The following is a 14828-nucleotide window of genomic DNA, read 5'->3' on the forward strand; positions in this document are numbered from 1 at the left end:
TGGGACCCAAGGGCAGGACCTGGCATTTGGCCTTGTTAAACTTCACATCATTGGCCCCAGCCCATGATCCAGCCTGCCCGGATCCGTCTGCAGAGCCTTCCTGCCCCCCAGCAGATCAACACTCACTTAATTTGGAGTCATCTACAAACTTAGTGAAGGGGGTGCAGTCAACCCCCTCATCCAGATCATTGATTGTGTTCTGTTAATGATCATAAACAGAATGTTACAAAGTATTTCCTTAGTTTAATATGTAGTGCTTAAACATCTTTCATAGCAAAGGTTTTGCTTTATTGAAGTTCTAAATGCATTTTTTCTGCAGACAGGATTGTAAGCCCCGTTTGACATTAGGAAAATGAGCCTTTAGGGGATATTGCTGAGGCCAGAATTTAATCTGTTGATGGAAACATCTGTTTCCTGTATTGTTTTGCTTCCTTGATTTGGAACATTTTGATACAGAAAGTATGTGAAAGCTCATGAACAGATTTAGCTCAGGTAAAGAGCAGGCTATTTTGGAGGATACTTACACAAACTTCGTGAATGCTCTCCACAGTTACCTAAATTTGTTTTGATTCAAACTATAACAAGGTGTTTTAGCTGCTACTGTGAAAAGCTATCTTGGTCTGCTGCATGCAGCCTGAAAATTGGGCATTTTTGAAGGCTTTTGTTGTATTCCTGCTTGAAACATGGACTATTCAGATGAAGCTGAAAATCTGACAGCCTTAATGTAAATGAGATTTTTCGAGTGAAATAATAAATTGACTAGCCAAAGTTTTGTAATATCTAGTGTATGTGCAAGGTGTCTTTCATGTACTTGATATGCTGTATTCCAGTGCTTGCAGGATTTGAGCTAGGACTTGGGAATCCTGTTCTTATTCATTTGAACATTGTCTCTGATCATCCACTGTCTGTCTTTGTGAACTGAGAATATTGGACTATTTCTAAAAGCTTGATAGGTTTTAAAGGTTTCACTTTTATTTCTAATTTTGCTCCTTTATATGCTAAGGAAGGAATGCATATAGTAATCTGTAACCAGTTCTGATTCTCAGTCAAGGATGATCCTTATCCTTCTTTTCACTTGCTCAGCATCTTCTGATGGAAAGATGAGGGTAGAGCTGTCCTGCTCTTTGGGCATCATAGTCACAGACCAAAGAAAACTGTCTTGACTGGCCTTCCTGCAGTAATTTGGGACATTTTATTCTCACATACAAAACCCAGCGTTACCCATAGATGATGCATTTTGGTCTGTAGGCACTGACTGTGTTACCACTGTAAATGCAAGTCATGATTTGGGAGAAGTGTTGTGGGCTTTCATCAGGTAATTGTGAGGATTGTGAAAGTCTTCAGATGGAGAGTGTTGTAAGCTTTCATTGTACATTTGTTATTCTGCAGTGTTGTCAGGCACGCTGGAAAGCATGAGAGAGGTACACAACTATTGAATTTGTGCTGCAGAACAGCTAATGGTTGAGAGAGATTGTTCCATATTTCTGCCTTCCACTCTGTCTACTGTGACACTTCCATTCTTTGGCTGCTCAGTTCTGATTTTCTTTTGATTGTGAGTTCGGGTATGACTTCAGGGCTTGTATGAATGGAAGGTGACATCTTACTGCCACAAAGGAGTAAGATGATACTGTTCTTGAGCCTGACAATTTCATATATCCAGGGGACAGATGTGTTGTGGTTTTGCTTTTTGAAAGAATGTTACCCTTGATGGGAAGGGACAGACATGGGAAAGAAAATTTACCCAGGGCAGTCTTGTGCAAATAGACAAATACTAAAATATTAATGTAAGTGGAAAGAGAGAAACAAGAGCACTGCTCAGTTGGACAGTACTGACTCTAGTATACTGCAGTGTCCTTGTGTGGAAACACAAACCAACTGCTCTTTTGAGAAAGCATTCGTATTTAGGACTCTTCTCTCACCAGCTTCCACACTGAACCCTGTTACTTGTGCATTATTCATCTTTTATTTTTTTTCCCCCGGTGAATTTCTACGTTAATTGCTATTCTGTGAATAAACTCATCTAAAAATAAACAGGACTAAATTTGGATTATACAGGAACTGTTGGTTATGCAATCTCTTGCTCCTGAATAATCTGTTTAATGCATTTTGGGTATAGAGGACAAATTTTATTTATTCATGAGCAATAACTACAACTTTTTTATTGTTTAAATATTGATGTGAAACCTTAAATTATGTAAAGTTCTTTGCCACTGAGTATGTATGGTGACAGTATGTTTTTTTTCCCATTACAAATTTTTTTACTCTTTTAATTTGTTGGTGGGTTATTTGCATAATTTAGGAAACTTCTGCTGTTGCTAAAGCTGCTTTGTAGGAGTAATGCCACATCTGCATGTTACAGTTGTCAGGAACTGTAGAATATGGGATAGCTTTTCTTTTGATGTGAGAAAATAGTAGAACTTGTGAATGGACATGTTTCAGTGGATCTAGTTGAAGCAATTTGAGGCAAATATCTCTGTGGCTAAGAGTAGTGGATTTGTTCCTGCTTGGTTCACTGTAGTTCCTGCTTTGGCTTGACACGCTGCAGAATGAGGTAATTTACCCAACAACATCCAGACTCTTGAGTGTGTGTTAGAGTTGGAGCTTACTGAAGATCAGCAGTGCAGTTGCTGTTGTACTCACAGGCACCATACAGTGTACTCATAGCCTGTTGCCCACTGGTTCATTCTAGTGGTTAATTTCTGCTTCCTTTCAAATTAAAGTAGCAGTTTTATAATGCAGATGAAGTGGGAAGCGGCCTAGAAAACAGCCTATCAATAATTAGGGAAACTTCCTTTATACACTCACGAGTGGTAAGCGAGCACTGTGTTGTGGATCACTTTGGCTGTGTACAGGTTCTGAGCAGTGGGGATGAGACTGTCTCTGCCCCCGGTCAGGAGCCTGTGACAGAAGAATGCACTTCATATTAGACACAAATTTGTACTTGTTGTGTTTGTGTTGTCACAGCTTTCTCCTCTTTCCCCCTCATCAAAATGTACTACCCTTCCACATTTTTAATTCCCCAGAAAGCTGGCAAGCAGTTCTGGTGGGATGGGGAGTGTGTTGGGTTTTTTCCCATGGGCTTTAGCATGGCTGTCCTCCCGTTGTTCCTGTTTCTCTCTGGGAAGATTTCAGAATGTTTTCAGGTGGGCAGTTTCCTGAGAAAGCGGCTACTGCCCACCTGGAATAAAGACAACAGTGAGTGAGCATGCAGTAATAACTTGTCTTGTTGGATGAATGGCTTGGAAGAAAATCAATACGAATGGCAGCTTTACAGTAGATGTAAAAATGATCTCTTTTTTGCAACACTGATTTTAGAAATATATTCATACAAATGCTGTTTAGCTCACTGATCATCACGTTCATGTGGTCACTAAGCACACTTTCAGAAGTTGATCAGCACTCTTTGTAGTTTTATAACATAGTCCTCTGAAGCAGTAGGATGGTTGGCGTCTGAAATTATTGCCTGTTACATATTTATGAGCATACAGAAATTGAAGGAATGAGGGGAAAGTTGTCCTCATGTAAAATGTATTTTCCTGCAATATATAAGCAAGGTAAATGTTAAAAATCAAGGGAAGTCATCAGTATACTTACGGTTTTCTGTGTCCCAGTATTCATAAACAGTTGTTCAAGGGTGTCCTTTAAGTTGTTGCTGAACAAAATCAGAAGCATTTTATGGTGTTGATATTGGGAGAGCTGATAGTGCTATAGAAACACTTGTTGTGAATGTACCCTCAGTACCTGATCTGCAGGACAATACAAAACCATCATCATTCTGTGAATGTTGTGACTGAAAAAGCTGTTGCAAATTGGACTGTGAGAGATTGAAAGAAATGAACAGAATATCCCATATTTTACCAATGTATTGAATAACTTGGTTTATACAGATTGTAGCAAGTGGCTTTGTGTAATCTCATTCTTACTTTCAATATCTGCCAACGTGAGATCTTGACTACCTCATAATTCACAGACCAAATCTCATATTACATACAGTATGTGATCATGGTACGTATGCATATGGTAAAGGTCTGATCAGAAATGTGTCTCTGAATAGTGTCTCTTTGCTTCAACAACCTTATTGTATGACAGCTGCTAGGACTAACATAGAGTGTGAAGAAATAATATGCTCAAGATAGAATGACTGTTTTCTTTCATTCTTCTATTGCTGTTTGCTTTGCCATCACCTAGATTTCTTGGCTCTTACACTAGCTATGACTACTTGAAAAGGAACATCAAGTGGTAAGACTTGTTGATGTGAGGATGTTTTCAGGTGTCCTCTCACTGTTACATTTCATCACAGGCATTATGTGCACTTAAAATTTTAAACACACAAATTCTGAAAGTAAGTGCAATAAAGATATTGCAGTCCAAATTTACAGGTATTTATGAAATCAATAATTTCCTGAAATGAACTTGTAGATAAATACTTCTAGTATAAGAAAACTGTTTTGAAAATGAGATTTTAATGTTATCTACACTATGCACATAAAGCTAGTGAAGCTTAAGCTGATTACATTTCTAATTAAGATGGCATTGTTCAAATACTAGGTGTATTTAGAAAAGTTGTACTAGAATTCATTGTCCTGTTGGCTAATTATACTTTTCCAAAGCTACCTATCCACCCCAGAAAGAAGTGGATTTATATTTTTATTTTGAAGACTCATTAAATTAGAGAAAACTTCTTAATTTAAATTACTCCACATGAAGTTGAAAAATTAAGATCTTTAGGCAATTGTGCAAATACACCTGAAATGTCATCTGCCTTTTGTTTGCATTGGTTTGTGTTACTAATCTAAAGGTCAGTGTTGTCTTACTCTCTTGTGCTTATCAATAAATGTTTTTATACTTGAGACAGGATATTCCAGAAAATAATGTTTTAGTGTTTATAGGAAGAGGTGGAAATCAGATGATTATAGAAGAAAAAAAAAATAGCAGTGAATGCAGAAGCCGTGAGGAAACCAAACAATCAAATGTTTGTTTTTTAATTTTATTTCAACAGGGGGAAACCAACTGATACTGAATCAATGGATAGGCCTGTTGGTGAAAAACGCTATGAACCAATCCCTCAAGTTACAACTCCTCCTCCTGCTCCTTCAGTCCAGTACACACAGCCACAGTCAATTAATAGTCCTGTCCTGTCTCTCCCAGCACATCACAAGCCTGCACTTTCTGAAGGTGAGCAGTTGGAAAGCTGACCTGTCTTCGTAGTAACAGCTATTGCTTTTCAAGCACTTGTGGGGTTGCTTCAGCGTGTCTACACTGGTAGCTGTGTTCTCTAGCTGAAACTTGGAATAATTATTATTGAAGATAGTTTTTTTCCTGTAGTGATATTGAGTTTTATGAAATTACTTTGTGATTCTGTCTGAAACCGTAGCTTCCAGGTGTTGGTAATACCTGTAAGTGTCTCGGCTGACTCAGCAAAGATATAGTAAAACTTTCAGTACTCGAAAAATACACCTTTCTGTTCTTTGGACCAGAATTCTTTAGACATGAGTAATAGTTGTAGGCTTCTAAAAACTGAAGAAAAAGTTGTTTTCACTTTCACATTGAGAGAATTGCCCACTTCAGTTGAGTTTTCTGGTGTGTTCAAGTGCACAGTGGTATTTCAGTGCTGGCTTTCTGGGTTTTTTGATCATGTTATAAACTAGTCTAACCTTTTTATTGAAAGGTCATACCATTGCCTCCAGTACGTCTGTTTAATGAAGTATTAGTAACTTGCATGAGCGTACACAGAAGGACAGTAATCTAAGAGAGCTAAGCTGAACTTGAGTATATTTTATATAGTAGATTAAGGATTGACTAAAGTATGTTCTTATACCAGAGTGTATGTGACTAGAAATTTACTGACAAGTTCTGGCATTCTTATTTGCATTGCAGTTAACTCTGTTTCTGACCCTCCTCCACCTCAGAATAAGTCATCAATTTTCAGATCCTCTAGAGAGGACACTGTGCAGTCCACTTTTTATCCTCAGAAAAGCTTCCCTGACAAAGGCCCCGTTAATGGAACTGAACAGATTCAGAAAACAGTCACTCCCTCTTACAACCGTTTTACAACAAAACCTTACACTAGTGCTGCAAGGCCCTTCGAGCGCAAGTTTGAAAGCCCTAAATTCAACCATAATCTCTTGCCAAATGAAGCTCAGCATAAACCAGAGTTGCCATCAAAATCTTCAAATTCTCCTCAACCAATTTTGAAAGCACACAGCTCATCGCAGCCTCCGGAGTTTGAGAGTGGAATGGATACCTATGCTGTACAGGTCGACAAGCCTAAATATCAACCAAATAATGTTAATGCTGTGCCTAAAGCCATTCCTGTAAGGTAAGCTGCTGCTCTTCTTTCACTTAGTACATCAAGAGGAGATAATCTGTTATACAGCTTTTTCAATGTGCTTCAAATTTCTGTTGATGTTATAGTTGAAAGATTGATACTATGATTCTAAAATTCTGCCAAAAGGCATTGAAGAGCATTTGGATAGATCAAATATGCCCTACATCCCTGTACCATCTTGCATTCTGTTATTAGAAAAGGGCATGGCTTTTGTTTTCCATTTCTCATACTACAGTTATGTATCTTCTTATAGATGGTAGTCATTTGTACTCCACTTTGTTTCTAGAAGGTGGAACTGATTTCTAAGGATAGCTGTTGCACCAGATTGGATTTGTTCTGTGCTTAGAGATCTCATGGTACACATGCATAAGGGATACTTCAAAAATACCTATATAAGGGGAAAGTAAATTCGGCAATTTCATATTGGTTCTCTTTACTATGAGACAAATCAACAGCTGCTTAAAAGCAGATTGTGCTTGCCCAATATGCTTTAACTATAAGAACTGTGTCAAGAACAACAGATAGTATTACACTCTTAAGCTATTTGCTGACTTGTTAAATTCTTTTCACTAATATTTGCGGAACAGTTTTATTAATGTTTTATTTCAAAATAATAAGAATTCATGAACCAGACTTGAAATTTTATTATTTGTTCTTCAGCACCTGAGAAATGTTTTATGCTACATGGTTCTGTAGAGTGCTAAAAAATTCTAATGTACTGTTTCTTTGAGTGAAATTCTTTAGAAATTGTTTTGAAATCTACTCAGACTAGCCATTGATGTCACGTGTTTCTCTTCAACTCTAGCCTGGAAAAAAATATGTATTTTTTTTACAAACTTTGTTTTCAATGTATAGGTTAGTAGAAGGGTTTGATGGGACTTGAATAGGAATTATTACTTCAAATGGTATTCAAGTCAGAATGGAGTTTTGAGACAAAAAAAAAATTCAGATGTTAATGACATTTAGTTATACAAAGCTGAAGTGTGTAGCTGGGGTAAGCTCTTTGTGTATGATCCATGAGCAGGTGCTGGAAAACACAAGGTTCAGGTCTGAACTCTTGCTTTAACTACTTCCAGAACATTTTCAGAGTTTGTGGACTTTGGTGGTGGCTTGGTTTTTTTGGGAGGGGGGAGGGTGTTTGTCTATTTTTGGAGTTTTGTTGGGGTGGGGGATATTTTTTTTTTTTTTTTTTCCTGAAAATGTTTTGTCATGGCAGAATTTGATTGTGCAAGACAACTAAGATAAAAGTAGCTCAAGTGTGGGACATAAAGTTTTCTTAAAAATCGGTGCTGGCCTACCCTAGACTGTGCTCTGCTCAAATGTATGCCCCTGACCTTCAGGAAGGAAATATTGATAAAACTGCCAGGCTTTCTGTCTCTTCAGCCCTTCAGCACTTGAAGATGAGGAGGAGGAAGACGGACACACTGTTGTAGCCACAGCAAGAGGTGTATTTAACAGCAATGGTGGTGTATTGAGCTCCATAGAGACTGGAGTTAGTATTATTATACCACAAGGAGCCATTCCAGAGGGAATAGAGCAAGAAATATATTTTAAAGTCTGCAGAGACAACAGTATACTTCCACCTTTGGATAAAGAGAAAGGTAAGAGCTAATAACAGTAAATAAAAGTAAACCAATACACTGTTCTGTTATTTAATACAATTTTTTTCTAACAACAACAACATAGAATACGAAAATAGCCATAATATGCTTCAGTATATAACACTGATTTCTGCATGAAGATACAGAATATACATCTCGCAAGATGTGTAAGGGAAGCAATATTCTGCTTAATAATGAAAGTGGCAAGCAAGGTGGAGGCCCTGAATTATAACATGAGAATATTTAATTTGTAGATTTAAGTACTAATTTAAAACTTTCCTAGTGCACTAAGAGTCTTTGAAATTATAGATGTCTAGGGGTTTATTCTAGACATTCTGAATAGAAACATTTCTTCATCTCACAGTTAAGACCAAAAGAATAGCAAAGCACATGATTTAAACTGCTTTGACTTGAGTTAAATATTTGAACTTTACTTCAACACTTTTAAATACTCAGCATTTTTTTTCAGTTTCTCTAAAGAAACAGCTTAACTGTTAAAAAAATTCCTTTATATAAATACAATGTCTATCTTATTAATAAGGGTTGAGTAGTGTATCAGTTGAGCAATTGTTTCATAGTCTTTTATACCACTAGTCCAGTGTATGTGCATTTTCTAATCTGTCAGATTCCTGATATCATCAAGTTGGTAAACTCAAGGTGTTGCCCTAACTGCAAATTTATAAAAGCATTATTTGCAATCTGCAGTTACTTTATATAAACTAAACATAGCATATTCCTCACCTTGAATAATGTTACACTAACATTTGGAGTTTTAGCTGAAAATAGACCTGTATGTTTGTATACTTTCTTTTGACTGTTGGGATGCTGGTCATAATCCCTGGAGCTGCTGAAGGCTTCATTCAGCCCAGGGTGCCATAAATCCATAGAAGTAGAACATGGCAGCTGGAGTACAATGAAAACCATGAATAAGTCTGGTTACTGATTTGGGGATTTGTTCCTTTTGATGTACCTGCTTAGACATTTCTGGAAAAAATTCCCAACATCACAGTTTATCCTTTTGCATTTTGAGGTTGTAGCATGTTCTACTGAAAAGTCACTTGAGTGTGAGAAACAATATTGCAAAGGGCTTTACTGACAGGTCAAAATGTTCATATTTTTCTCCCAACCTGGTTGCTGAGTAGCTCTGCATTGTAATTATGTAGTACTTTGAACCTATTTCAAGAAAAATCAGTAACAGGTTTTCCTTTTTCTTACCTGTAGGCGAAACACTTCTTAGCCCCTTGGTAATGTGTGGGCCTCATGGACTAAAATTCCTGAAGCCAGTGGAGCTACGCCTGCCACACTGTGCGTCTATGACCCCTGATGGTTGGTCTTTTGCTCTAAAATCCTCCGACTCCTCGTCGGGTATGCTGTCCTCCCTCTGTCCTTTTGGGGCTTTTGGGTGCTATCGTATAATTTAAGTTATTTTGGCTAAAGGTGATGCTGTGTAATATAAAAACTCAATCACTGTATTTGTGTCAAACTCTCCCATTTCACTTTCATTACAAATGTCTTTCTTACATTTACTCATGGTGCAAATTCATAGCTAAAACCATGATAGCAGAAAAAGAGTAATATCTCTAGTCTGTTAAATATTATCGTATTTTTCTATTCTGTCTTCTTTCTTGAGGACTGCTACAGCTGAATACACTTGAAATGATAGTCGCACTAAAATTGAGAGGAAATGAATATGTACCTCTGATTGGCCTTTGTAACATAACTGGTGTTTGTCTGTTGCTTAATTAACCATATAGGACTCTGGCAAATCTTAACAATCTGCATGCTCATAAATCATGATTTAACACTTGTTAACTGTTTCCATGTGTGCAAGTTGATGCTAACAGTTGGGTCATTTAAGAAAACTATAGTGTTCAGTAAAAGCATTTACAATTTATTCTAATGTAGCTGGTTTTTCCACAAGACTCTTCTTGCTTGCTCCTGCCTATTTCTCCTCTACTGCCTTTTATCTGGAAGTCTCTGGTTGATAGTAAAAGTTGCAACTAGGTTGCAGTTTTATTTACCTGTTCACTTTTACCTCACTGTGGCTTTCTGGGATGAGGAAGAGAATGTATTGGCTGAAATTGTCAGTGAGGAGCATAATTGAAAATTCTGAGCAAGTTTCAAGCAATTTCATGAAACGGCTGTGAGGTTACAGAGATTTTAAAAAGGAATGTTTGCACTGGGGAAAAAGTCTTAAGGTTTTATTCAGCTACTTAAAAAATTTATGTGGAAGGTTCAAGCCATTAATGTGCATATTTGTGATATAAGTACTGAGTGAATGATGTACTTCTGTATACAGCATTTAAGCCACCATGTATGCATATCTTCTGTCACTAATGTATCTATCCCTGTCAACACCAAAGCACTGATGCTTTGAAAGATTAAAGCATCGATCCCCTTCATGGGGATTCAATAATCTAGAGGTATTAATGGCAATAATTTTTAGTTCTTTTTTATAAGCTATTATATGCATGTGTTGCATGCATCTATTTAACAATGTGTGTATATGTGGCAGTGTTAAAACACGGGCTCACAGTGATAGGGTCCCAAAAGATAAGACACCTATGTACAAAAATGACACAGCACTTCCTTTGTAACTTAATAGCACCTGTTCATGAACTTACTTGAAGTGAAGGGAGAGGACTCAAGTGATCCAAACAATAACTGAAGTTACGGAGACACCTTTCTCCCTTTCCAGAGTGGGATGTGTGTGTGCGCGCATGTGTGGGTGAAAGCAAGAGCGTGTATATTTAAACCCTAACACTTTCTGTACTGTAAATATAACACCACATTCTGTTAATCTGAAATGGGATGTATATCATAACATTGCTCTTTTGAGACAAACTTTAAAATTAGGCAATTCTGTCTTATGATATGTAAGTAGACCATACTGTGTCTTAAATAAATAATTGTTTTCTCTCTTTCTAAATTAGTTGGTTATGGGACTCTGATTCTTGAGGTGGCTTTGTTATAACAGTTTATGCAATTCTGGTTTTTTTTCTCTCTTCAGTCGTCTGCTCTACCTCATTTTTCTCAATGTATCCATGTTCTGTCCTAAAAGTGACATTCATTTGCACTTACTAACATCCTTTCTGCCACATTTAAGCCTCATACATTGGTATTTTACCATTTAATGCCTTCAAATCTTGAATGATTCTGGTATTAAAGCCGACCAAGGAAAAAAGTTACCTGCTATGGCCACACTTATTAGAATGTAAAAAATACAGAGGGATCTGCTTTTTTATTTTCCTTTTCAAAGCAGTTGTATGTAAATATGGGAAGAACATCCTTAACAGCTAGAGGTTGCACTGGCTATAGTCTAATCCTTACTATGTATTTAGGAGGAAAGGTTGGAAAAGAGTCTGCCTGTTTCATGTGCAAGACTAGGACCTGACTGTCCTACAGTCCTGTTCTACCCTTCTTATATATGTGATCATATGAGTTTTGAATGGAATTCCCTGAATCTATAAAAGGAAAAAATCTCTAGCATTATTGAGGGTTTTGACTGAAATAAACAGTCTCGGCTGGTTGCAGTAAATTTGTTTACATTCTCTAACTATACACTGTCCCTATTCTTTGTCCCTGCATCAGATGTTGCCATCACTCAGTGCATTGTGTACTTCATTTTGTTTTCACGAGTTCTTCAAGAAAATTACATGGAATTTGTATCATTGTCACTTAATACAGAGGTCTCAGTTGTTTGTAGTCTGTGTGACTGGGTTCTATAACTTGTTGCACATTTCTCGAGGCAGATCTGGTTTGGCCAAGCTATTTCATGTCATTTATCTGAAAGGCTTAAGCAACTTCAGTGCGTTTTTCACTTCCTACCATAGTGGGATGATGACACTTTTTGAATAGTGACAGCACTTTGTAGTGATTTTAGGTGGGTAAATGAAGAATACTATCTCCATTTTAAAGAGACAATTGGCTGTGCAGATGGAATGTAACCTTTGTCTGGTGAGCTGGCAGCTGATGATGTTCCCTTCTAACAGATTGTTTCCCTTTGACCAAGGTAGATAGATCTGTTGTAAAGATTTTTACGTACCAGTTAACTGGAATCCCTTTTAGAACATCAGTATTTCAGGCTTTTAAACAAGTCTACTGAATGTAGCTGCAGACTGGCTACAGTCCTCTCTACAATCAATTTCATCATAGAAAATAAAACTACCAATGTGTCATAGTGCTTAGTTACAACATGACTTCTGATTTGCCTCATCTGTGTTCAGAACTGTTCCAAGACACTTCAAATGCATCCTATCCGCATTAGCTTTTAAAATGTCTTATTTTTTTCCTCTGGCAATTTAGGAAAGAGCAGTGACCACCTGTTTCACTGTTAACAATTCTCCAGTGGAAAGCACTATGTCGGTGCTGTAGAGTAGAACAAGTTATACTTAACGATTCCTGAGTGCCACAGCATCTGTTTTGAATAATTGATATATCATATATGATATGAAAATAAAGGGATTTCAAAAATTAGTAACATGCAAACTGCAAGGTTTTTTAAAAAACAAATAAACAGCAACAAGGAGAAAAACCCAAAAAACAAAACAGGTGTTGCTTCAGAACTTAAAAGCTCCTGTCCAAAAGCTTGGTTGTTTCAAGATGTACACTGTGTGACAGCGGATACTAAACACCAGCATTGTGTTTTCCTCCCACAGGTGACCCCAAAACCTGGCAGAACAAGTCTCTTCCTGGGGATCCAAACTATCTTGTTGGAGCAAACTGTGTCTCAGTCCTAATTGACCACTTCTAAATAATAAGTTAGCTGATTGAGTAAATAATGTGAAACTGAGATGGACCTTACATATAAACTGAACCACTCTATCAAGTATTAACTGTTCTATAAGTGATAATGGATCTTAGTTTTTAAGCATCTTGCTTTAACTAACAATAATTTAGCAAGTACACTCTTTGAACCATGGTCACAAAACATGCCACAAGCAGGGAGTGTACAGTGGGAACAAGGAGGGGGTTTGCAGATTCTGTATGCTTTGGTTTGGTTGTTCTTGTGTGGGTTTTTGTTTTGTGGGTTTTTTTTTTATTTTTTTTTTAATTATTATTTTGTTAAAGGGCGCTACTAGTATTTTGTTGTTATCTGAATTAAATTGTACACAGAGGAACAAAATTTGGTTCATACTCCAGTATCAAAACCACAGATTTTGGCCTGTGTTTTTACGACTGTGTGTTTTTAACTCACAAGACTGCATTTTGGTCTCTAGTTTTTAAAAGACTTCTGGTGTACATGTCCAATGAACAGTCAACTCGGGGTAGCACAGCTTAGATGTTTCTTCTGCTGAGAGGTAATGCAAACACATCTACCTAATGTGTATGGAAACATTGTGCTGAGAACAGGGGGAGGGGAGAAGCATGTGGGATGACTATGGTTCAGTTGCCTCTGTGGATTTGTAAATTAACCACATTATTACAGACCTATTAACCAGCAGGGATGCCTTACCCTCATGTTTTTAATAGTCTTAGTTCTCATAGTTCTCTGTATTAAGTTTGTATGGCTTTTGTGCTTACCTAGGTAATATATCATGAGAGACTGGTGGGGTGGGGGGAACAACAAAAAAAATTGTGAGTTTGGTTTAGAGGACGAGTATTGTTTGTGTTCATCAGCCAGAAGCAAACTAGAAGAAAATGATGGTATGTTTTCTGCTATGCATTTGAAAATTTATAGATGTTATAGACTGCCTGTATATAATGCGTGCATACCACTTTTGTTTTTGGTTTGTAAATTAACTTTTATAAGCTTTACCTTTTTATATATATAAATATATATAAAAACAAACAAAGTTTCTTAAGGATATCTTTGTATTCTCATACCTTTTGAGCCTTGAACTTTGACATCTGCAGCAATAAAGCAGCATTTCTACAATATACGAACGAGGACATTTTTTAAAAATGCACAAAGTTGTTACCTTTTAAAGTGCTGCATTTAAAGAATATAACTCGGAATTCTCTACTTTGATTAAATTCTTGAAAAGTATCCCTACTGTAATTTGTCATAAGGATGCTGTATTATGTGCCCTGAAATGTATTTTTTTACTAATAGACAATTTATTATGGCACAATGGCACTACTACTGTTTAGATAATATACCACTGCATTCTGTTAATGAGTTATTAGCTATTCAGGTGTGGCTGTTTTTTTTTTTCTCTGCAGTTATTAAAATTACACATTTCTAAATATACAGAATAAACCTGTTTTTAAAATAATAAAGATGATTGTAGTACCTTATTGTTTCTGAAATGCATTTATGTGAACATGACACAATCCATTTTGATTTTATTTTTTCTATGTAATTAGACAGCTGGATTCTGCCATATGTTCATACAAGTAGCAGAGCTCTTTTGTGAAATCACTTGGAGTTGTCTGGAGTTGGCTTATGAAGCTCAGTGGAGCCACTGGAATTAGTTAATACAAGTAGGAGTGGTAGACCTATCTCTTGAATCTTCATGTTGGTGCTAGTTTACTGTTACACCTATTCTTCCAAATACTTTGGTAGTGTTCTAGCATGTAGATGTACACATAGTCTAGCTGTACAATTTTCAAGATATTTCTACAGAATCCCATTATCTCTTTGGAATATTCCATGGCTAACTAGTAACCTGCTATTATTCTACAAGGGAAAATAAGTTCTAGAAGATATTTTTAAATAATGCTGGGAAACTGTGCATAACCCTGATGTTTCCTTTCTGTATTTCTATTGATTAGTAAGTTTTGTTTCTCAGGCATGACTTATCCCAGAAGATGCACTCCTGACTATTGCTACTTCTCCTCATGGCTTATCTCAATCATTATCAGAGCCTGAGACACCGAAAAGTCCTTGATGTAGGGTAAGCACTATTTATCAACAACTAAAACATCAGTGTTAGCAACAGTAATGTAATGAAATT

General features: G+C 36.8%; 1 protein-coding gene across 12 annotated transcripts in view; it reads left to right on the forward strand.

The window, feature by feature from the left end:
• Positions 1 to 14151, forward strand: part of TJP1 (tight junction protein 1) — a 191096-nt gene extending 176945 nt beyond the window's left edge. For 7 of the 12 annotated variants that reach the window (XM_050309289.1, XM_050309294.1, XM_050309296.1 and 4 more), the window contains 6 exons: positions 4189 to 4239; positions 5000 to 5175; positions 5878 to 6319; positions 7712 to 7929; positions 9151 to 9294; positions 12588 to 14151. In XM_050309289.1, coding sequence (XP_050165246.1) covers positions 4189 to 4239; positions 5000 to 5175; positions 5878 to 6319; positions 7712 to 7929; positions 9151 to 9294; positions 12588 to 12682 — 1126 coding nt within the window. In that variant the 3' untranslated portion in view covers positions 12683 to 14151. The remainder of the gene's footprint in view (positions 1 to 4188; positions 4240 to 4999; positions 5176 to 5877; positions 6320 to 7711; positions 7930 to 9150; positions 9295 to 12587) is intronic. The other 5 variants (XM_050309301.1, XM_050309290.1, XM_050309291.1 and 2 more) reach the window with 3 other exon arrangements.
• Positions 14152 to 14828: the final 677 nt, after the last annotated feature.

Source organism: Myiozetetes cayanensis, unplaced genomic scaffold (genome assembly GCF_022539395.1).
Source record: "Myiozetetes cayanensis isolate MyiCay16 unplaced genomic scaffold, myiCay2020 scf14, whole genome shotgun sequence".
In the NCBI taxonomy this organism is placed as follows: domain Eukaryota; kingdom Metazoa; phylum Chordata; class Aves; order Passeriformes; family Tyrannidae; genus Myiozetetes; species Myiozetetes cayanensis.